The 25,341-nt window shown below is 40.7% G+C and overlaps 1 protein-coding gene across 1 annotated transcript in view; it reads right to left on the bottom strand.

Moving 5' to 3' along the window:
• Window positions 1-25,341, bottom strand: part of LOC114643190 (protein-tyrosine kinase 6-like) — a 120,347-nt gene that overhangs the window by 34,386 nt on the left and 60,620 nt on the right. Inside the window, exons 3-4 of the mRNA XM_051932863.1 lie at window positions 22,635-22,798; window positions 1,330-1,495 (exon numbers count right to left, since the gene is read on the bottom strand). Of these exons, the coding sequence (XP_051788823.1) occupies window positions 1,330-1,495; window positions 22,635-22,798 (330 nt within the window). The remainder of the gene's footprint in view (window positions 1-1,329; window positions 1,496-22,634; window positions 22,799-25,341) is intronic.

Below are 25,341 nucleotides of genomic sequence, written 5' to 3'. Positions count from 1 at the left end.
ATTCAGGAGTAATTTGTTTCACTGTTGTGATGGAAAGACTGAAATCACTGATTATCACTTTCATGCTGGATTAACCTGTGTTCAAGAGTTATTAATATCACATAAAAAGTAATTTAACTGAATATGTGTATTTTATAAATATATCTGTAAGACCTTTTTTTTCCTGTTTCTTCTGATTAGTCTTTATACCTTTCTCTTAAATTTCATTATACAGTAAGTCATAAATCTTTCTACTGTTTTTAAATGACTATTGGGGCAATTGATACTCTCAACAGAAACAACTTTCAGAGGCTAAGAAAAACAAAATAACAGATCAAAATCACCTTTTCAAACATGCAACATGTTACCACTCTCCAGTTCCATGATAAACAAGAATATAAATGCAAATATTTTAATTTTAATTTATAGGACAAAAGAGTGAAGTTACAGTAGCTGGAGCAGATAGATAGATAGATAGATAGATAGATAGATAGATAGATAGATATTTGTCCCCAGGGGGGACTTTTTACAGAAGCTCCTTAAATAAATAAATAAATAAATAAATAAATAAATACATAGATAGGTAAATAAAAAAAATAAAATAAACACATTTACACACACGGTCTGAACACACACATAGATCTATATATAATAGATCTATGATATATATTACATATCATAGATCTATATATCATATATATATGTTATATATATATATATATATATATATATATATATATATATATATATAACTATATAACCCCAATCCTAAAAAAGTTGGGATGCTGTGTAAAATTTAAATAAAAACAGAATGCAATGATTTGCAAATCTCATAAAGCCATATTTTATTCACAGCAGAACATAGAAAACATCAAATGCTGAAACTGAGACATTTTACCATTTCTTCAAAAATATTAGCTTATTTTGAAATTGATGGCAGGAACACATCAAAAAAGTTTAATGATTTGATTCCTTATTTAAGAACCAAGTAAAGATATGCAAAAAACAGAAGGCTGATATAGATTTATAAAATACTTAAATAAGTATTTCTGCTAAAAAACAAAACTTCAGTTGCCTAACTGAAACTTAATACCTTGGCCTCTGAGTCTTCCGCACTAATTTTACAAAGTCAAGTGTTTTTCCTCAATTGTGGTAGACTCTGACCCCTTGTGGTCTTGAAATGGGCATATAATGTTATGTAAAATAAACTGTAGAATAAAAATCATGCAACACAAAAATACACAATCTAGAAAGAACATATGCAACTCAACTTTCAAAAGCACTTTTGATGCTAACAAGTCCAGTAAGTGACGAATGCTTACTTTATAAATGAAAGCTAAATGTACTCACCTTTCTTCAGAATTTTAATTGCCACTTTAATCTTATTATTATAATAACTTAAATAGACATCTCCAAAATTTCCAGTCCCCAGTTTCTTGACAACTGTAAACTCTTCTTTTGGTCTTCTCCATGAATCTACTGTGTGCGTAGACAAGTCCCATAGTACTGGTTCAGACTAACTCAAAAAAGAAACAGGAAAAGGATCAGGCTGTTTTAAGGTGGATTCTCCATTTAAGTGGTATATGAAGGCCATTCATTATTTTTACACTTCTCTGATTTGTGATTTTTATAGCAATTAAAAGCAAGATTTCAGAATTCCAGATTGTATTGTCTTTATAAACGGTACCAAAATCATTAACGATTTGGAACAACAGAGTGAAGGAGAGGAGAGTGGAAGGAGAGTGAAAAAAGTTGGATACGAGTCTTAGAGGTTTCCTGAAACAAATGTAGCTTTGATCAGAATGTGATATGTAAGGGGCGCTTTTACCATAACTGATAGTTGCTTGATTGTGAATGACCCCAGCTCAGCACATTGGCTTTTTCTCATGGTAAAAGACAACACCAAATGGCAGATTTGCCTCAAAGGAGGACAGGCTAAATGTGTTTTTGTTTCTTATAACTACAGTGTGGCCAGTAAATTAACTGTTGATGGATTTAACTTTTAACTCACTCCTGGCATCCTGATAATCCATTTATACTGGATCATTCAACACTGAATTTAGGAAAACTGGTTCAACAGTTTGATTCTCTGCGGGGATATGTTTGATGTGGCATGCATGTTTGTCCAGTGTTCATTGTCCAAAAATAAGCTAGCAAAACAAAATTCAATGTACATGTGTTTGCTACATTGTTGGACTAGTCTTTCACTGTACCCAGTGTCTTTTAGCTAACTGAAACTCTGCCATTAGTAAAAGTGCTACAAGCTTACTTGGTATCATTAGCTCCAGTATAAAATATTTACCTAAAAGTCCAAGAGTAGATGAGTTCTAATCTGCTTTTGGGTGGCAAGGATGTGTTGATATTAGCACTATGACCTTATGTGTGCAAAATCTTATGTTGAGATCTCACTTTCTATGGCGTTTACACCTTCTCTATATTGTCTGCATGGGGTTTTTCTTAGAGACCTCCGGTCCTCCTCCCACATCCCAAAAATGTATGTGCATGAGTACGTGGTAATTCCAAATTAATCAATTCTAAACTGGCCCCATGTGTAAGAGTGAACCTTGCTATTAAGTAAAGTCCCATTAAGGACTGGTTTGCTTGCCCCTGATTCTGCTGAGTCAAGCTCCTGGCCTGAAAAAGTGGGCTCTGGATGTTTGGTTCTGTTATCATAATCTGCTTCAGTCAGTCCATGAACTGTAATACTGTACTGTATAGACTCCGACAGAAACTGCAGATACGGCAAAATAACTATAATAACAAGGAAGAATACTGTATGTATGAGCTCATTAACCACAAGAACTGCTTGAACTGAAAACCTGCAGCTACTGGCCACTCCTGAATAAGAGCTCTTTTTTTTTTTTTATACTTGACATAATCCACTGTTGTCCCTGTGACAAAATATTAGGGCCAAGTGCACAAGCCTGAGCAGCTGAGTTGAGGTTTGGTGCTTTGGACACTTTGAACTGAATTATGCTGCTTGCGTGCAACCATATACAGAGCAGCACTGCTTGCATTAAGTAAAACACATTAAATGATGCATAGTGTTATATTTAAATGTATAACAAAAGGAACGGCAGATACACTCCAGAAGAAGTTACTTCCGTGGTACACTCATCTGGGCAATCTGTTTCATATTGGATATTCCATTTCCAAATTACAGTAATTTCTTAAAATTGCAAGACTAAAGATTATTTTAACAAAACATATTAAGTACTATATAATCTTCTTGCAACTCAGACCTAAACTGTATCTTGGCTGTGTGCTTAGATTCGTTGTCCTGCTGAAAGATGGACCGTCGCCCCAGTCTGAGGTCAAGAGCGCTCTGGGGCAGGTTTTAATCCAGGATGTCTCTGTACATTGCTGCAGTCATCTTTCCCTTTATCCTGACTAGTCTCCCAGTTCCTGCCGCTGAAAAACATCCCCACTGCATGATGCTGCCACCACCATGCTTCACTGTAGGGATGGTATTGGCCTGGTGATGTGCGGTGCCTGGTTTCCTCCAAACGTGACGCCTGGCATTCACACCAAAGAGTTCAATCTTTCTCTCATCAGACCAGAGAATTTTCTTTCTCATGGTCTGAGAGTCCTTCAGGTGCCTTTTGGCAAACTCCAGGTGGGCTGCCATGTGCCTTTTACTAAGGAGTGGCTTCCGTCTGGCCACTCTACCATACAGGCCTGATTGGTGGATTGCTGCAGAGATGGTTGTCCTTCTGGAAGGTTCTCATCTCTCCACAGAGGACCTCTGGAGCTTTGACAGAGTGACCATCGGGTTCTTGGTCACCTCCCTGACTAAGGCCCTTCTCCCCCGATCGCTCAGTTTAGATGGCCGGCCAGCTCTAGGAAGAGTTCTGGTGGTTTCAAACTTCTTCCACTTATGGATGATGGAGGCCACTGTGCTCATTGGGACCTTCAAAGCAGCAGAAATTTTTCTGTAACCTTCCCCAGATTTGTGCCTCGAGACAATCCTGTCTCGGAGGTCTACAGACAATTCCTTTGACTTCATGCTTAGTTTGTGCTCTGACATGAACTGTCAACTGTGGGACCTTATATAGACAGGTGTGTGCCTTTCCAAATCATGTCCAGTCAACTGAATTTACCACAGGTGGACTCCAATGAAGCTGCAGAAACATCTCAAGGATAATCAGGGGAAACAGGATGCACCTGAGCTCAATTTTGAGCTTCATGGCAAAGGCTGTGAATACTTATGTACATGTGCTTTCTCAATTTTTTTATTTTTAATAAATTTGCAAAAATCTCAAGTAAACTTGTTTCACGTTGTCATTATGGGGTGTTGTGTGTAGAATTCTGAGGAAAAAAATGAATTTAATCCATTTTGGAATAAGGCTGTAACATAACAAAATGTGGAAAAAGTGATGCGCTGTGAATACTTTCCGAATGCACTGTATACTACTCAGGTTTATAAAATGTTAACAATCACAAATAGTGAATAAGAAAGGGAATGATAAAAAAAAACCTGATCTTTATGACAGATACTGATATTAAACTATATGCTAAAATCAGTTGAATCCAAGTCATATAAATCACCTCATAAATGTTGCATCTGTCACTCTACATGTGGTACCATACTAAAACAAAAGAAAACAGATTACAGGTAGGATATAAGAAGATATAAGAATAAACCCTGAGTCATAGTGATAAGCAGCATAACTGCCTCAACCTCCTTCATGTAACTAGGCAAGGGGCTCCCAGTTAAGACAGTAGTGATCCAAGTAAAGATGAAGTTCAAGAAAAGAACTTTTTCAACAAAAACACAATACTTTCTAATAGTGAACTACACTAGATCCTATTTACAATTAGTTGTTAGTTGGTATAGGAGATATATATATAAAATGTATCTTTGCCTACAAGGATATGTTTTCAACTTTAATTTCAGTCAAATAAAATGCAATTTGTACAGAATAACTAATATTATTGAAAAAGAAGAAGAAGAACTGCTAAAGCTTTAAAAATGGGAGAGAAATATTGAAAATACACAGAATGGATTAAATCTATTTTTACAATGTTTAATATCATGTATATATGGTAATATACACATCTGCTGTATATGTGTGTATTATAGGATGAGAAACAGGCCAGTATTTTGAATATCATTTGTTTTGGAATATAAGGAGTAAATTTAGAATATACAAAGTCAAATATAATATACAGTATATGAGTTTAAATTTATAAAGAATAGTGCTTGAGAGTTTTGACTGTATATATTCAAATATGTATCCAAATACAGCAGATTTGACTTTACATATTCATATTTTTCTGACTTTACATTAAAAATTCAGACATACATGTAAAATTTGACTCCATATAATCAAAATTTCAACTTAGCAACTTGGAATGTGCATGTACAGTATGTGTGTGTTCATGTGAATGTATGTATATGTTGTGACAGTTGGCCAGCGCACTTGCCTGGCCGGGACACCTTCTTAATGAAAAGACCAGGGAGGAGAACATACACAGGGCATTATCTCCCCCGCAGTGCTAAATGGCAGCTCCCCTGGGTTGCAGCAGTGCCTCAGATTCCCACAGGGTTCATGGGAGTTGGAGTTCTTCACAGCCCTGGTGGGTTCCGTTGGTGCCGCCTGGGAGTGCTGCAGGGACTGTGGAGCCCTACTTTGTTGGGCTTCTGCTTCACCCAAAAGTGATTGCAGACCATGTTAATGGGCCACTGGAAGTACTACCGAGTGTAGGACAAAAGAAGCCCGCAGCCACTACTCCAGGAATAAGAGTTGGGAGGGAGAAGACGAAGCTTGCTGGAAGAGGAGTGGAGAAGGACAGAGAGAAAGAGAGAAGAAGAGACAGAGATGGGGAAAGCGAAAGTATTCCTTTGTGCTCTGAACTGTGTACTATGCTGGGCTGTGGGAAACACTGTTTGGAAAGTGTTTCACATGAGTAAAAGCTGTACTGTATGCTGTGCAAAACTTGTGTCTGTTTCTGCTTGTGTCAGGTTTGGGGGGCTGGTGTGCCCCCCTGCAGGCCACAATGTAAATATATATATACAGTATGCCATTGTCTAGCCTGTAGAGGTCTGTGTGTCCCTCCATGAATATATACCTCCCCAGACCATCACAGACCACCAAACCAGTCTTGCTGAACGTTGTTACAGGCCACATAATGTTCTCCGTGGCTTTTCCACACCCTTTCACGTCTTTCACCTGTGCCAGGATGCCAGTGGTGGACCTACCAATTCTGGTATTCTATGGCAAATGCCAATAGAGCTCCACGGTGCCGGGCAGTGAGCACAGGGCCCAATAGAGGACGTCAGGCCCTCAGGCCACCCTCATGAAGTCTGTTTCTGATTGTTTGGTCAGAGACATTCACACCAGTGGCCTGCTGGAGGTAATTTTGTAGGGCTCTGGAAGTGCTCATCCTATTCCTCTTTGCCCAAAGAAGCAGATACCAGTCCTGCTGATGGGTTAAGGACCTTCTACGGCCCTGTCCAGCTTTCCTAGAGTAACTGTCTGTCTCCTGGAATCTCCTCCATGCCCTTGAGACTGTGCTGGGAGACAGAGCAAACCTTCTGGAAATAGCATGTATTGATGTGCCATCCTGGAGAAGTTGGACTACCTGTGTAACCTCTGTAGGGTCCAGGTATCGCCTCATGCTACCAGTAGAGACACTGACCGTAGCCAAATGCAAAACTAGTGAAAAAATAGTCAAAAAAGATGAGGAGGGAAAAATGTCAGTGGTCTCCACCTGTTAAGCCATTCCTGTTTTTGGGGGTCGTCTCATTGTTGCCCCTCCAGTGCACCTGTTGTTAATTTCATTAACACCAAAGCAGCTGAAACTGATTAACAACCCCCTCTGCTACTTAACTGACCAGATCAATAGCCCAGAAGTTTCATTGACTTGATGTTATACTCTGATTAAAAAAGTGTTCCTTTAATTTTTTTGAGCAGTTTATACAGGGTAGGATTCAAAAGTAATGAGCCTTTGTTCAAAAAGACAAATTTATTGAGCAAATCGGTACAACTAATTAATAGTCTTCAAAATAGGCACCTCCTGCATCAATACACTTTTGTAGGCGGCTTTTCCATGACTCGAAGGCGTCCACATAGGCCTGTTCCGGGATGGCTGCAAGGGCTGCCTTGACATTTGCTTGGATGTCCTCGATCGAGTCGAAGCGTTTTCCTTTCAGCACTGATTTTAAGCGCGGAAACAAGAAGAAGTCAGAAGGCGACACGTCCGGACTGTAGGGAGGCTGGGGGACCACCGGAACGTTCACCCGGGCCAGGTAGGCGCTCACGATGAAGGCAGTGTGGCTGGGCGCGTTATCGTGGTGAAGCTTCCAGCTGTCCTTGATGTCCCTTCGCTTGCGCGCGATGCTTCTTTTCAGCCTTTTCAGAACTTCCAAGTAGTAAGCAGCATTCACGGTCTGTCCTTGCGGGACAAACTCGTAGTGGATGATCCCCTTCACTCCGAAGAGACTTTCCATTCCGCCGTGTAACGCACTACCGCACAGGGGTTCCCGTCAAGGCCGATCCTACCGCTCGGAAAACTCGGAGCGGTAGGAGCTCCGTTGCGTTGTGAAGCCAACACCCACCGTCGCCGTCGCTGGCAAGTGGGGCACGCAGCGAGGTACGTTCGCGTCAGAACAAAATGAGGCTCATTACTTTTGAATCCTACCCTGTATGTATGTATATATATATATATATATATATATATATATATATATACACACTTAAACTGTGCTTCAATGGGAAACAAATAGTTTTTTTATCTCCTCTTTGCTGCCGTGCCACATGATCTGCATCTCGTTCCATGCTTCAAACATTTAAAAGCCTGTACTGCAGCAATCCTTTTGTCTCATTGCCTTGTCCATCTTCCCCCAGACATCCTCTGCTCCTGTTGGGGCTCCCGCTCCCGAGGTGCACCCCTTTGAAGAAGAAGATTTTCTGTTCTTTTAATTGAGAGATGGAGCTGTGCCCTCTGGGTTGAAATGGAGTCCGGATCACTCCTGAAAGAGACTGTTTGTTTTCGAAGCATTTGAATAAAGTTTTTCTGTCTATTGGAATTTCCTGAATGTATCTGTGAAACTTTGTGTCCCAAGCGTGACAAGTGGTACCAAAATTGGTTGCACATATGAATCCTCAGGACAATGTGTTTCGCTGAGCTCAAAATGTTCCGCTTCCTCCAGACTCAGAGGATCTGCCTCCTATTTCCGCTGTTGCTCCTAAGGATCTGCTGGCGAAGATGGGTCCTATGGACGACCCCGAGATGTTTCTGCTAGCTTTTGAACACTCTGCGACTTTGATGCGCTGGGATAGATCAACCTGAGCAGCCATTGTCATCCCATATTTGTCCAGGGATGCCCTGCTTGCGTTGCGAAATGTCCCTATTGATAAAGTGATTATGATTTCTTGAAGCAACAACATATTCTACATACAACTACAAGCTTCCTGGCTAAGGGCTCTGCACTTCGACAACAGAAACTGGACCTGGATCACCCTGTTCATGCTCAGTTTCATGATTTAATTCATCTAGTTCACAGCTGGTTTGAGGGGGACCCAATCGAGCGGATTGTGGAAAAAGTAGCCATTGATGTGGTACTGGCGGGGATTCCTGAAGTGCTCCGGGACAAATTTCTTCGTCATGATGTTGACTCGTTCTCCACCTTGGCCAAATGATTGGAAGTCTCCCAGGCTGCTTGGAGACTGGGTGGTGCATTTGCTCCACCAGGGGAACACTCTCAACCTGCCCAAGATTGTCCCCGGAGAGATTGTCACAATGAACAGTGGGCTCAGGGCCCTGAACATCCAGTTTCCTTGGAAAGGCCATCCCGGGCTCCCGTTGACACTGATGTGACCACATCTGGAGAGGCTCCTGGTCGTAGATGCTGCCGTGTGTATTTAAGCAGTGGTGCCGAGCGCAGATATTTCCGATGTGATCAGGTCGGCCACCTCGCCAGAGAATGTCACCTATCCTCTACTCAGTCCATGGAAGTGGGCTTAGCTGAGGTGTGTTGCTCCCAAGTTCCTTTTTCTTCACTAAAAAAAGATGGCTTAATGATCTCAGTGACGTTGGCGGGCCACGAGATCCCTGCCTTGTTGGACTCAGTTAGTGACCTTTGTGTTGTCAGATGTGACTGCCACTGAACTTTAAAGTTTGGACTGCCATTTTGAATTCCTGCCCATGGCCCTTATATATATATGGTTGCAATAGTTTACTGTCAAATAAATGCAAAGAGTACACGACACGTGTTTCGCCCTCATTCTGGGCTCATCAGGTGTACACACTCCACTGCACTCCCTCTCGGGAATCGAACCTCGGACGTCAGTGTCAGAGGCGATGCCCCTAACGTTGCGCCACGGCGTGTGGTTCGTTTATTTGACAGCATGTAGATCGGGGTAATTACATTCACGGCATTCGAAGTCTGTGTCACCATTCTATGATCTGCTCTTCACAAACTGAGGGCACCGTGGCGGATGTTAGCAGATTGCTGGCCAACCACAAAGCGTTACCTGGTAGGTAACCACCCACACTAACAGATTGTGACACAGACTTCGAATGCCGTGAATGTAATTACCCCGATCTACATGCTGTCAAATAAACGAACCACACGCCGTGGTGCAACGTTAGGGGCATCGCCTCTGACGCTGACGTCCGAGGTTCGATTCCCGAGAGGGAGTGCAGTGGAGTGTGTACACCTGATGAGCCCAGAATGAGGGCGAAACACGTGTCGTGTACTCTTTGCATTTATTTGACAGTAAACTATTGCAACCATTCTATGATCTGCTCTTCACAAACTGAGGGCACCGTGGCGGATGTTAGCAGATTGCTGGCCAACCACAAAGCGTTACCTGGTAGGTAACCACCCACACTAACAGATTGTGACACAGACTTCGAATGCCGTGAATATATATATATATATATATATATATATATATATATATATATGTATATATATATAGTACTGTGCAAAAGTTTTAGGCAGGTGTGAAAAAACGCTATAAACAAAGAATGCTTTCAAAAATGGAAGTGTTAATCATTTATTTTCATCAAATCAACAAAATGCAGTGAATGAACAAAAGAGAAATCTAAATCAAATCAATATTTGGTGTGACCACCCTTTGCCTTCAAAACAGTATCAATTCTTCTAGGTACACTTGCACACAGTTTTTGAAGGAACTCGGCTGGTAGGTTGTTCCAAACATCTTGGAGAACTAACCACAGATCTTCTGTGGATGTAGGCTTCCTCGCATCCTTCTGTCTCTTCATGTAATCCCAGACACACTCGATGATGTTGAGATCAGGACTCTGTGGGGACCATACCATCACTTCCAGGACTTCTTGTTCTTCTTTACACTGAAGATAGTTCTTAATGACTTTGACTGTATGTTTGGGGTCATTGTCCTGCTGCAGAATAAATTTGGGGCCAATCATACGCCTCCCTGATGGTATTGCATGATGGATAAGTATCTGCCTGTATTTCTCAGCATTGAGAACACCATTAATCCTGATCAAATCTCCAACTCCATTTGCAGAAACGCAGTCCCAAACATTCAAGGAACCTCCACCATGCTTCACTGTTGTCTGCAGACACTCATTATTGTACCGCTCTCCAGCCCTTCGATGAATAAACTGTCTTCTGCTACAGCCAAATATTTCAAATTTTGACTCATCAGTCCAGAGCACCTGCTGCCATTTTTCTGCACACCAGTTCCTATGTTTTTTGTGCATACTTGAGTCGCAGGTATGGCTTTTTGGCTGCAACTCTTCCATGAAGACCACTTCTGGCCAGCCTTCTCCGGACAGTAGATGGGTGTACCTGGGTCCCACTGGTTTCTGCCAGTTCTGAGCTGATGCCACTGCTGGACATCTTCTGATTTCGATGGGTAATAAGCTTGATGTGTCTTTCATCTGCGTCTACGATCCTCAACATTGCCTGTTTCTTTGTGCTTCTTCAAAAGAGCTTGAACAGCACATCTTGAAACCCCAGTCTGCCTTGAAATCTTTGTCTGGGAGAGACCTTGCTGATGCAGTATAACTACTTTGTGTCTTGTTGCTGTGCTCAATCTTGCCATGACATGAAACTGTCTTCCACAACCTCACCTTGGTAGCAGAGTTTGGCTGTTCCTCACCCAGTTTTAAGCCTCCTACATAGCTGTTTCTGTTTCAGTTAATGACTGTGTTTCAACCTACGTGTGACATTGATGATCATTAGCACCTGTTTGGTATAATTGGTTGATCATACACCGGACTATAATCCTACAAAATCCCTGACTTTGTGCAAGTGTACCTATAAGAATCGATGCTGGTTTGAAGGCAAAAGGTAGTAACACCAAATATTGATTTGATTTAGATTTTTCTTTTGTTCGCTCACTTTGCATTTTGTAAATTGATAACAATAAACAATCATTATTTATATTTCTGAAAGCATTCTTTGTTTACAGCATTTTTTCACACCTGCCTACAACTTTTGCACAGTGCTGTATATTATATATATATATATATATATATATATATATACATACAGTAATCCCTCGCTATATCGCGCTTCGCCTTTCGCGGCTTCACTCCATCGCGGATTTTATATGTAAGCATATTTAAATATATATCGCGGATTTTTTGCTGGTTCGCGGATTTCTGCGGACAATGGGTCATTTAATTTCTGGTACATGCTTCCTCAGTTGGTTTGCCCAGTTGATTTCATACAAGGGACGCTATTGGCAGATGGCTGAGAAGCTACCCAACTTACTTTTCTCTCTCTCTCTCTTGCGCCGACTTTCTCTGATCCTGACGTAGGGGGATTGAGCAGGGGGGCTGTTTGCACACCTAGACGATACGGACGCTCGTCTAAAAATGCTGAAAGATTATCTTCACGTTGCTACCTTCTGTGCAGCTGCTTCCTGAAGCGACATGCTGCACGGTGCTTCGCATACTTAAAAGCTCGAAGGGCACGTATTGATTTTTGATTGAAAAACAAATTCTGTCTCTCTCTATCTCTCTTTCTCTGCTCCTGACGGAGGGGGTGTGAGCTGCCGCCTTCAACAGCTTTGTGCCGTGGTGCTTTGCATACTTAAAAGCCAAACAGCCCTATTGATTTGTTTGCTTTTCTCTATCTCTCTGACATGCTCTGCTCCTGACCCGCACTCCTTTGAAGAGGAAGATATGTTTGCATTCTTTTAATTGTGAGACGGAACTGTCATCTCTGTCTTGTCATGGAGCACAGTTTAAACTTTTGAAAAAGAGACAAATGTTTGTTTGCAGTGTTTGAATAACGTTCTTGTCTCTCTACAACCTCCTGTGTTTCTGCGCAAATCTTTGACCGAAGCATGACAATATAAAAAAAACCATATAAACATATGGTTTCTACTTCGCGGATTTTCTTATTTCGCGGGTGGCTCTGGAACGCAACCCCCACGATGGAGGAGGGACTACTGTATATATATATATATATCTCCATACCTCTGATTGCAATCTGATGATTGCAAAGATGCTGTAGGTAGCACATTGGAGGCTCCATGGGAACATAAAGGCATCCCGGCCAAGAGATGTAAGGAGGTCGCACCTGGACCAGGCAACCCTAATAATGTAGGTGGATGGACATCCTTTGCCAGAACAAATGGTTCCTTACCCGGTGGGAAGCCCCAAATAAATGGACTGATCTAGGCTGGAGAAATTATTTGAGCCATTATTAGCGCTACGATCGGTCCTGGGCAATATAGAGACTGCAATAAGTGAGGTCGAGAAATTCATAAGAAATCCAGTAAAAGCTGTACACCAGTATTTTCCACAGATGGGCATAAAAACTATAAGTAGAAATGATTCGGCTATACAGGTGAGTGAACACTGTATAGTACACAATAAAGGAGTGCAGTGTGAAATAATCCCTGATCCATGTTAGGAGAATTTAGTAACACTCACTCCAACAGATATATCAAGTGTTGTTGAAAAGTTTACCCTACCTGATCCATGAGTCTCAGAGGCTATTACTTAAACTGTTAAGGTCAGGAGGGGAAGAGAAAAAAGGACACCATCCAAAGGGACCCTGGACCACGTGACTGGGTGTCAAGTAGGACATGCTCCCACAAAACAGACAAAGGGGACAGAAAATTACTAATCCAATAGGGTTAAGTCCACACAGTCAGTGATGGGCCCCATCTTTAAACAAGGAAGATCACTTATCCGGATGGGAAGCCCCACGGGAACATAAAGGCATCCCAGCCAAGAGAGCGGAGGAGGACGCATCTGAGCTAGGTAGCCCTAATGGATAGATGGACATCCCAGCCTGACCTTTGAGTTTTAAAAACTTTAATGTGTGAGACCAGGGCTGTGGAGTCGGAGTCAGAGACAATTTTGGGTACCTGGAATCGGGGTCGGAGTCGGAAAAAATGTACCGACTCCAACTCCTAATAAATTTAAATTGTAATGAAAAAAATACAGCAAGTTCAAATGTCCCATTTCAAAAACAATAGTCATAATTAAGTACTTCTCTGATGTAAGAATATAGCCCAGTGCATAGTTGTGTTACTACTAGTGTGAAGTTCACCTGAGCTATTATACTACCTGACATTCACATATTGTAATCTGGATTATCGTACATTACAAAAAGTGTTTTCATTTTATTTCAGATATAATTTGTTTAACAAGTTAATATGAGTGTAAACAAGTGTAATGATGTAGGTGGAGGTGTGTGCTATGGCCCGATGTGTGTTCTGGGTTTCTTGTCTTTTGTTTAAACAGGCAAATACGGTAGAAAGTCAGCTTCCTAGCCAGTAGTTCTGTGGTTAAATGACGTGTATGTTGCCTTCCTTCAATCAACATGGAAAATACATTAGCATATTAAATACTGAGGAGTCGGGGAGCGGGAGTCAGAAGTACTGGAAACTAAGGAGTTAGAGTTGGAGTCGGAGTCAAAGGATTTATCTACCATCTCCACAGCTCTGCGTGAAACAGTGGAATTATATACAAAAGGGGCTCCATCTGAAGTCTTTTAAACACCAGATACCCCTCTGTAGAAACAAGTAGTCCTATAAGCAATTTGGTACAAGGATGATGTCTCTCTACCTAATGATTATTCATAAACCTAAAATTGTAGTCAGAGAAACATGTGAAAGTTTGTTAGTTCTAATTAAAAAATAATCAATGTTAGCAGCATGTATTGCTTTTACAGGAAATCCAGAATCTTGGATCTTCAGTGTGGATCCAGTTTATTAGATTAGATTAGATTACATAAACTTTAATTACATATCGAGCCAAAGAAGATGTCACCCAGCTTGACTTCCTGTATCTTCTATCTAGCAACTCGCCATTGCAACATGGTAGTGGAAGCAGAAAAATGCGATGAAATTACTGGGCTAAATAATAAACAATTATATTCATCTTGTTAATAAAGTAAAATTATGTCAGAGAAAAACTAGGAAGTCCATAATACTAATAATAATGACTAAACAATAATGAATTTTCACAAATGTAAAGGCTTCAGTTCAGTCCAGGATCTGTTGGATGATGTGCAGGATGTAGCCAATCTCCCCATGGGCCTCTGAGTCATTTCTACGTATAATTTTGCTGGACAGTGTTGTCACAGACCCATTGTAGACTTGACTGTGCTAGTCTGTTTTGTTGTAGATAAACGAGGCATAGTGCTTGCAACTGCAATCTTAAATCATTCTCCTCCTTCTCATGGAGCTGATGAAAAAAATCTTAGTCAAGGGCAGACAGGAAGGTAAAAAAACAAAAAAAGGGTATCAGGGTTATAAAGCCACCATTCTAAATTGAGAATGGGGTGCTGGCAGTGGAATGTTGTTAAAAAAATACTGCATATGTGTATGAACACAATGATGGTGCCATGATGATGTCACCGTTATAATGAGAAAAAAATTCCATAAACACAAAAAGTATGGAAATGAGTTTTTGGGAATTCAATCATTCAAGCTAAAACATTACCCAAGGCAATATTAAAATGGACAATAGCATTATAAGGCATAACCATGAAGGAAAGACTAACCAAATGTTCTGCAGATAGAATGAGCTTGCAGAGAGAAGAAAAGAGTCTAAAACAAGTGTATAATCAAAAGAGTAAATTAAAAAGAGCATAAAATACTTTTCCTCACTCTGAGTGATCCCAATAACGTTTTGGTTCAGTAGACCTGCCATAACTGCAGAAATGGTTAGACTGGTAAATTTATAAAAAGTCTACATAGGTAGAGTATTATATGCTCTTTAAATACTGCTGTGGGGTGAGTGTTCCAGCACTTAAGTTTTTCTTTGTGTTTGGATTTCTGTTTAACAAGACAGACCTTGTTATTGTAGGGGTGTCTCTTTTAGGGAAGCTATTCTAAACCTGAAATCCCCAAAGATTCAAACTTCACATGTCAGAGGCTATCTTGGGTATTCAAAGAGTAACAGAATAATTAAGCCACAAACGAAGGAAGTTCGGAAATTGCTAGCATATCCATGTCCAAAAATTGAGAATCAGATGTATCTCAGCTTAAGAAATCCTGATTTTCTAAAAAAAATGATGTATAAAAGGAGTGTCTCACTGTGTTAGGTTGTTTTACCACAAGTTTTCAATAGGTAGGAACATTTGATTAAAAATCTCATTAGGAAATGTTTGCCGAAAGATTTCACCATACAAAATGTCTTGCAATCAAGCATTCAATATCTTTCTGTTCTATTTTCATTGCCTGCTTAAAACCAGCTACATTCCTCTGCAGTGGATTTACAGGACTAGAGGAACAAAATGTTCTCTGACTAGGTAGATTCTATTGCTTCCACCTTTCTCTTTCACAGTTCTTCATTGCCCTGGTTCATATCTTTTAAAGCCAGCAAACAATAGTCACTTTGACCAACAAGTAATTGAAGCTGGGCGCTGGGTGTGACAAAAAGAACTAACACTTTTTCTGGCTAATCCAGAGAGGCTGATGATTGCAGCCCCTCACAAGACTGCCAAATAATTCTGATAAAGCAACCTCTGCAAACGCAACTGCTATCTTAATATTGTAACTCCTGTCTTTAAATGGGGCCTCTAGTTTAATTCAGTTAAATTGTTACTCTAACAAAGAAGCAAAGTACCACAGAATTCCAGACCTCCAAGCATTCAGTCATGTTTTGGCTTCTACCTTTTGGTTACACACCCACAAAGAGAACACTTTTTGCCAGTTTCTGTCTTTCAGGATGTCACAATTTGTGCTAGAAACCATCCTATCAAGTACTACTTAATCTGATTCTTACATGAAAGCTCTGGCTATCTGATAGGAGCATTCACGTTTCTGATGAATTTTGGGCTTGAAATAAAGTACAAGGTTGCAGGCACAGAACCCTTTGTAGCAACAAAAAACAAACAATTTGGTTAAATTACATAAATTATGGGGCAATTAAATCTATACCCTATAGTACTACACATGTAGTGATAATGTAAGCAATACAATTTATTACAAAAAGATTTTCTAAAGCTTTCTTTGTTCTTTTTAAACTTTTTAACAATATAAGATGACTTCCATTCAATTCCATATTTTGACAGCATCAGGCTTAAGGTCAGTCCTGGACAGGGTACACGTCCATTTCAGGACTCACTCATTCACACACACACACACACTCTCCCACATTTATTAACACCAGAGACATTTAAAGGTGCCAGCAGATTACTGGTACATCTTCTGGATGTGGAGAAAAATACATATGATTATGGGAAATGAGTGAAAATACAGATCGAAACAATAGAACATGTACTCTCAATATAGTCATTGACTAGGCAGAAAATTAACACCTGAGTGACTGGTATGAGAAGTGGCTTGGGTATCTGAGGGATATCTGGGGTGCTTGGTGTAGAGGACAGAAGAGAGAACTTACAGTAGCTGGAGTAGCTGGAGTAGCTGGAGTAGATAGATAGATAGATAGATAGATAGATAGATAGATAGATAGATAGATAGATAGATAGATAGATAGATAGATAGATAGATAGATAGATAGATAGATAGATAGATAGATAGCACTTCATTTGCTATACCTTGTTTAAACAAATGACAGCCTTCAAGTAGATTCAATTCTCACTTTAGGCATTTTTCTTTTTTTTGTGAATATAATTTTAAAAAATTTACTGTCATTAACCTTTTCTGCATCTTATGAAATGTAGTTCTTCTGCAGTTGATATGTTTAGATCAAGAAAATGCAATTACTCCAACCTCAAAAATAGCCAGATAAAGATCTGGGCCTTTTCTAAAAATAATGCCTTACAATTTAGAAGAAAAAGTAAATAACAATGCTTGCTTTGAAATTTCAAAGATGGTTTTAAAACTCAGCAGCAAAGTTTTTAGTTTTACCTTTTATTTCTGTTTTCTGCCATGTTGTGCTAATTGCAATGAGTATGCAGAGCCAGTCTTCAGTACCAATAAAATAAACTGAATTAATGAAATTTAGGTTTTAATTAATTAATTTAACCCTTTGGACCTCTGAAAGATTGAACATCAAAATTGTGAGGGGTCTCTGAATACAAATATCAAACATATGTTATGGCATTCTAAATCACTCAGTGCACATAACTACGTTTACCAGAAAGAGTTGCAATAGCCGGCTGACAGCTCACCCCAGGTTAGCTGGTTAAGGCAGGTGTCTGCAGACACTAAACAGGCTAAGTAAGGTTGGGTGCTTGAGCAGCAACAGCTCTCATTCAATAAAAAGCTCATCCTTTGACAAACTAAAAGTATCTCAGAAAGAGAGCAGAGACTTTTAGAGAAAAATATATACATAGGGGATGAAGACAGCTATTTGTGTTTGTTTTGGTCTCTGTGATCCTGAAGCAGTAAAAAACAGAAATTGCTGATTTGGTTATATGTGTTGTCACACACGTGCACATGGGACATGGTTTACAGGCTTGAATATAAGTGTTTCTCAGCCGAGCCAGGGGTTGGTGTTGTCCCATGATACTTTCTCCTTTTTTTCCCTCTGCAGACCATCAGAAGAACCTACCTCCTAATGACATCATATCCACCTCTCAAGACATCGCAGCCTGATGATGTCACTACCCACAAGATTCCTCCTCTACCTGTTTCTTACCTATAAATCCACCATCTTAACTCTCCTACAGTTCCGTATTGAACTTAATTCTATGAAGACCTTTATTCTTTTTGAGCCAGTTTCAAGTGTAGGGGTAAATCCCCACAAACCTTTATTGTTGCTTTTAAGTCTTTTTACAGTGTGTATATAATGTGCTCATTTCTCAGAGCAGAGTGCCATTACGTCAAAGTGCAGAACGTCTGCCATCAGTGCTTTTCACTAACTAGAGCTGCAGCATGATTGTTATATCCTGAAATGCAAAAACACAGAACTGAAAAGGGGCAAACTTTTCTTTTCATCTCTGTATGCCTGACCTCTGCTGAGTGAATTTTATCAGTGAGCTTTAATTTCATTTGACTATTCAGTCTACAGTTTGTGCATTTTTCCTACTGGAAAATATAAAAACCTTTCTTTGATTAACATCTGCAAAGTAGCAAATTGCCACTGTGTGCCATCAGTCAGTCTAGACCAGGTATCTCAAACTCCAGTGCTGGAGGGCCACAGTGCCTGCAGGTTTTCATTCTAACCCTTTTCTTAATTAAGAAGTAATTTTAATTGACTTGCTCTTTAAGACTCTGACCCAATAATTGTTTCTTTTTCCTTAATTAGCAGCCAAACAATAATGAGATACAAAATGAACCAAAACATGACCAGCAAATTGTGACCATCATACAATATCTGAAAATAAAAGGGTGGAGGTCTCAGGAATGTTGATTTGCTCAGGTCCCCAAAACATTTTAACAATGCTCTTAGAAAAGATAAAATCAACAATTTTGAAAATGTATGCTATTGCACAATGAGAGCAGCAATAAGTCATGGAATTAAAGACCGCGTTTAATTTACAACAAGAATCGGCTCCTAATTAAGCAACTAGTTGGAGTGAAACTGGTTGGAGTTTGAGGTCCTGACTTAGTTGGTCTTCTGTTGGCTCACTCCCTTCACATTTCATTTCCGTTTAAGGAAAGAAATGAAGTAATAGAATAGAATGCCTTTTATTGTCACTATACACATGTACAATGAGATTAAAAGCAGCTCTCTCCAGTGCAGACATATATGTAGAACACAACAAATAAATAAACAAATGGTGCAAAAAGTTGCAAAAAAAAGTTCTGCGACGCTATATACATATGGAAAGAATAGATCACTATTGCACTATTGGGTTATTGCACATTATTTAAATATTGCACAATAATGATGACCATGTGCAGTGAATAGTGGATGTTGGACCTTGAGAGTAATAATATTGTACAGTATACAGATATTGCACAGTTATTATCAATATCATTTAGATATTGGATATTGCACAGTTGATGGATAGAAGGAAGTCCAGGGGTTGGGGAGTTAGACTGTATAGTCAGTGCATGTGTGAGTTTAGAATGGTTATGGCTTTTGGGAAAAAAATATTCTTGAGTCTGTTTGTCCTTACTGTGATGCACCTGTAGCGCCTCCCTGAGGGTAACAGGTCAAACTGATCAGAGCCAGGGTGGGAGCTGGCCTTGATGATGTTTTTTGCTCTGCTGAGGCAGCGGGAGGTGTAAATGTCCATCAGGGAGGGGAGAGGGCAGCTGATGATCTTCTGTGCTGCCTTTACTACTCTCTGAAACCTCTCCCTGTCTGCCATGGTGCAGCTGCCATAGCATACTGTGATACAGTACGTCAGCAGGCTCTCGATGGACGAGCGGTAGAAGGTCAGTAGCAGGTTGGAGTCCAGGTTGTGCTTTCTGAGACCCCTCAGGAAGTGTAACCACTGCTGAGCCTTCTTGATGACTGCTATGATGTTGTCTGTCCAGGAGATGTCAGCGGAGATAAGGACACCGAGAAACCGGAAGGTATGGACCCTCTCCACACACTTGCCGTTGATGTAAAGGGGGGCTAAGTCAGTGCTGTGCCTCCTGAAGTTGACAATGATCTCCTTGGTTTTCCTGCTGTTCAGAGACAGATTGTTCTTTGAACACCAGACTGCCAACTTCAGGACCTCCTCTCTGTAAGCTACTTCGTCTCCCTTTGAGATGAGTCGGACCACTGTGGTGTCATCAGTAAACTTGACGATTTGTTGTTGTTGTGGGCCGGACTGCAGTCGTGGGTGTAGAAACAGTACAGGAGGGGGCTCAGCACACAGCCTTGTGGGGAACCGGTGTTTAGTGTGCGAATGGAGGAGAGGTGGGGGCCGAGTCTCACAGTCTGGAGCCGGTTGGTAAGGAAGTCTTTTATCCAGACACATGTGAGAGGGGGGAGGCCAAGAGTGACCAGTTTGGTGATGAGAATGTCAGGAATGATTGTATTCAAAGCTGAGCTATAATCCACAAAGAGCATCCAGATGTAGCTGTGCTGCTGCTCCAGATGGCTCAGCATAGAGTGGAGAGCTACGGCGATGGCGTCTTCTGTGGATCTGTTTGCGCGATATGCAGATTGGTAGGGATCAAAGTCTTGGGGGAGATAGTCCTTGATGTGCTGGAGAACCAGTCTCTCAAAGCACTTCATGATTACCAGAGTGAGGGCCACAGGGCAATAAACATTTAGGCTGGTGATGGGAGACTTCTTTGGCACTGGTATGACTGTGGCTGATTTTAGTCAGGTTGGAATGACTGCCTGGGCTAGGGAGAGGTTGAAGATTTTGGTGAAGATAAGGGTGAGCTGGTGGGAACACGCTCTGAGCACCCTACCAGGTACTCCATCTGGGCCGGCAGCCTTCTTCGGGTTCACTACCAGGAGCACCCGTCTGACATTGTGCCCCTTTACAGTGAGTGGAGTGGTGCAGGAACCCGGTGAGGGTGGGAGCAGGGCTGGAGCAGGTGAGTGCTGCTGCTGTGATGATTCAAAGCGAGCAAAGAAGCAGTTTAGCTCCTCTGCTAGCGATGCACTCAGATCTCCTGTTGTTGCATCACAGCCTCTGTAGTTTGTGATGTTTTGTATTCCCTGCCACACCTCCTGTGTATTGTGGCTGGACAGGTGGGCATCTATGCTCCTCTTATGGTCCGTCTTGGCTTTTTTAAGTCCACTTTTCAGAGTGCCTCGGGCAGCCCTGTACAGAGCTCTGTCACCTGACCTGAAGGCAGTGTTGCGGGCTCTGAGGAGTGTACGGACCTGGCTGGTCATCCAGGGTTTCTGGTTTGGGAAAACCCGAATGTTTTTGTCCACAGTCACATTTCCGATGCAGAACCTGATATAGTCCAGTACCGTTCCTGTGAATGTTTCCAGCTCTTGGTGTTCAAATATGTCCCAGTCTGTCTGTTCGAAGCAGTCCTGTATTTTGGAGAGTGCATTTTCAGGCCAGGTTGTAATAGTTTTTATGGTGGGCCTGGCACTGCGTCTAAGGGGGGTGTAGGCTGGGGAGAGCAGGAGAGAAAGATGGTTGGACTGGCCAAGTTCGGGGAGGGGTATGGCTCTGTACTTGTGCTTGATGTTGGAGTAAACATGGTCCAAAGTGTTCTCCCCTCTAGTAGAACACTTAACATGTTGATAAAATTTCGGGAGTACAGTCTTCAGGTTGGCCTTGTTAAAGTCTCCTGCAATTATGTGAGCACTGTCAGGGTGGGCTCGCTGCTGTTTGTTAATGGTGTTCAGCAGGAGAGAGAGCGCCGTGTTTACATTGGCGTCGTGTGGAATGTACACAGCCATGACAATCACTACTGTTAGCTCTCTCGGTAGAAAAAAAGGCCGGCATCTTACAGACATGTACTCGAGGTCAGGGGAACAGTGTTTGTCTATAATTGTCCAGTTCTCATGCACGTAAATGCAGAGCCCCCCTCCTCTGCTCTTACCGGATTCCTTTGTCCTGTCCCAGTGGAGCAGAGTGCGTCCTGCTAGCTACATGCTAGCAATCGGGTATCCCCGGGTGAAGCCAGGTTTCAGTGATAATCAAAACACAGCATTCACGAACATAGCGATTTCCAGCGAGTTGTAATTCCAAGTCATCCATTTTATGCACCAGGGATCTGGCATTGGTGGGATACAAGCTTGGTAGAGGTGGCTTATGTGGTTGTTTCTTTAGCCTTAGCATAACACCGGATATGCGGCCCCATTTCTGCTTCCTTTCCCTCCTCCGTCTGTGCCGTCTCCTAGACCCGACAACAATCCATGGAGAGCCCGCTGGTCTCGCTATGTTGTCTGGGTTGTTGTGTGTGTGATGAAAAACACTCGAAACAGATGTCTGGCACTGGACACCGATGTCTATAAGGTTCTGACGGGTGTAGCAGATGTTCACAGAACCAATAGTGCACAAACAAACAAGAAAAAAGTACAAAAACAACAAAAAAAGAGCACTGAAAAGGAGAGCCGTGAGCATGCGCGCCACCATGGGATAAGATAATTCCCATGGGATAATTCAGAGGAACGATCAAGAAATTCAGGGGAACAAATCTTAAAAACCAGTCAATTAAAATGAATTCAAAAGGGTTTAATTAGCGCAAAAACAGGTCACTAATTAAGAAAAGGGTTAGAATGAAAACCTGCAGCCACTGTAGCCCTCCTGGAGTTTGAGATCCCTGGTCTAGACTACCGAAAATAGCACCACATCTGTTCTTGTCAACTCAAAATTCCACTTAATGTACATGGCTAAAAAGTGAAACATCAATGTTTAAAGTACTAAGCACTTAACATTTTAACAAAAAATAATTATTTCAATTCTAAAGTATTCTTACCTTTTTGCAAGGTTCAGTTAGTCTTATTCCATCAATTAAGCTGTTGTTTTTGTAAAATTCAACAATTTCCACCAGAGTTTGGAATTGATGTTTAACATTTAGGTAAAATGCATCATTTTCTGTCTGCAAGATTTTGAAGTGCTTCACTACATTGTTGCATTTCACTGTGGAAAGAGTTCAGAGTTACTCATCTAGGCCTGGCCAAATATACATGCTACTAAATTATAATAAAATACATTCACCTTTTTGCTTCTGTACCTCTTTCCTTTGGTGAACTCTAAACACAACGTTTAGCATTTTGGAGTTGCTGCTTACTTTAATTATGTCTTTTACATGACTTCTTACTCTGAGATCATGCAATCATCCCTTCATTTCCTAAACCTGTTTAATACCAAGTGGTTTTAGCAGGTGAGGTTGATCCTGGCAGCATCAAGCTAAAGGCAGGAACCAAGCAAATGCAAAACAGCAATTAATCACAGGACACACATACACATACCCACTCATACACTCACATACAGAAAACACAAGTGACCAGTTAACCAAAAATTCATGTTCTCATGATGTGACATAGCATGAAAACTCTACAAGCTGTGACAGGGTGGAAATCAACCTCTGCAGCCACGAGGCAGCATCCACAACAAAACTAATACATTGGCACACTTTCACTGAATATAACTGACAATATCACTAAATGGTTCAAGATCCAACACCAGCACATACAGGTATAAAGGTGCATTCAGGTACAGAAATGAGAATAGAATCCAGACATACAATAAACTAAACACACGGATCCTTTTAATGAAATCATATTCTGTACAAAAAGGTAAAGTCACAGTATATCTATACTAATAAAAGGCAAAGCCCTCACTGACTCACTGACTGACTGACTGACTCACTCACTCACTCATCACTAATTCTACAACTTCCCGTGTAGGTAGAAGGCTGAAATTTGGCAGGCTCATTCCTTACAGCTTACTTACAAAAGTTAGGCAGGTTTCATTTCGAAATTCTACGCGTAATGGTCATAACTGGAACCTGTTTTTTGTCCATATACTCTAATGGAGGAGGCGGAGTCACGTATCGCGTCATCACGTATTACGCCTCCTACGTAATCACGTGAAGTGAAAACAAGGAAGAGATTTACAGCACGAGTCAAACGCGGGAACAAAGGTAAATGACATTAATTGTTGAGTGTCTTTTAATACTGTGTAATTGTTGAGTGTCTTTTAATACTTTGTAAGCATACATATTAACAGATGTGCAATTAAACGTGTGCATTTACGGGGTGATTTCTCAGGCTTAAAGCTCGAAGTGATCACTCGAGTGAAGGCACCTTCACAAAAAAAACAGATCCTTAACAAACTGTTATTGGTATATTTTCCCTCAATTTTAAAAGGTTTTCTTTTCTTCTTAATAAAAATTTAAAAGCAGAACTTTGCCGGTGCGAACCGCGGGGATTTGAGCCACTGACGCATACAGACATATTCATGAGTGCAAGTACTTCGGAAAAGAAAGCACCGTGTAAACCTAAAGTTTAAATTAAGTTCATAGACCTACAAAAGTTTGCCATTGATTTGAGGCAAGATTGCTTATCTCCTGTACAACTATACGTTGCATTCTCAAGAGTGTGCTTGCACGGCTTGGTCATATTACAACCGGAGTGCTGAACTGACAACGTGATATACAAACAGAACAATTGTAAAAACAGGATTAAATAAAAAGGCTGCTTCCATTGGCAAAGCAACGAAAAAGGAAGACCTTATATGACGTTCGTTTATAAAACAGCGGAGAGGCTGTGTGAAGTCAGTTTCACAAAAAAACAGATCCTTAACAAATTGTTATTGGTAGATTTTCACTCAATTTAAAAAGGTTTTCTTCTTAATAAAAATTTAAAAGCAGTACTTCGCCGCTGCAAAGCACGGGGATGTATAGATAGATAGATAGATAGATAGATAGATAGATAGATAGATGTGTATGTATGTAGATATGTATATATGTGTATATATATATGTAGATATGTAAATATGTATATGTATATATATGTGTCTGTATGTGTTTATATATATATATATATATATATATATATATATATATATATATATATATATACATATATATATATATATATACTAGAAAAATACCCGCGCTTCGCAGCGGAGAAGTAGTGTGTTAAAGAGGTTATGAAAAAGAAAAGGAATAATTTTAAAAATAACATAACATGATTGTCAATGTAATTGTGTTGTTATTGTTATGAGTGTTGCTGTCATCTATAATAATAAAAGGCAAAGCCCTCACTGACTGACTGACTGACTCACTCACTCACTGACTGACTGACTCACTCATCACTAATTCTACAACTTCCCGTGTAGGTGGAAGGCTGAAATTTGGCAGGCTCATTCCTTACAGCTTACTTACAAAAGTTAGGCAGGTTTCATTGCGAAATTATACGCGTAATGGTCATAACTGGAACATATTTTTTGTCCATACACTGTAATGGAGGAGGCGGAGTCACGTATCGCGTCATCACACCTCCTACGTAATCACGTGAACTAAAAACAAGGAAGAGATTTACAGCACGAGTCAAACGCGGGAACGAAGGTAAATGACGTTAATTTTTGACTGTCTTTTAATACTGTGTAAGCATACATATTAACACATGTGCAATTAAACGTGTGCATTTCGGGGTGATTTCTCAGGCTTAAAAGCT

This window comes from Erpetoichthys calabaricus, chromosome 10, assembly GCF_900747795.2.
Source record: "Erpetoichthys calabaricus chromosome 10, fErpCal1.3, whole genome shotgun sequence".
Lineage (NCBI taxonomy): Eukaryota > Metazoa > Chordata > Cladistia > Polypteriformes > Polypteridae > Erpetoichthys > Erpetoichthys calabaricus.
The sequence above is the reverse complement of the archived record's forward strand: the minus strand, read 5'-3'. Positions and strand labels throughout refer to the sequence as shown.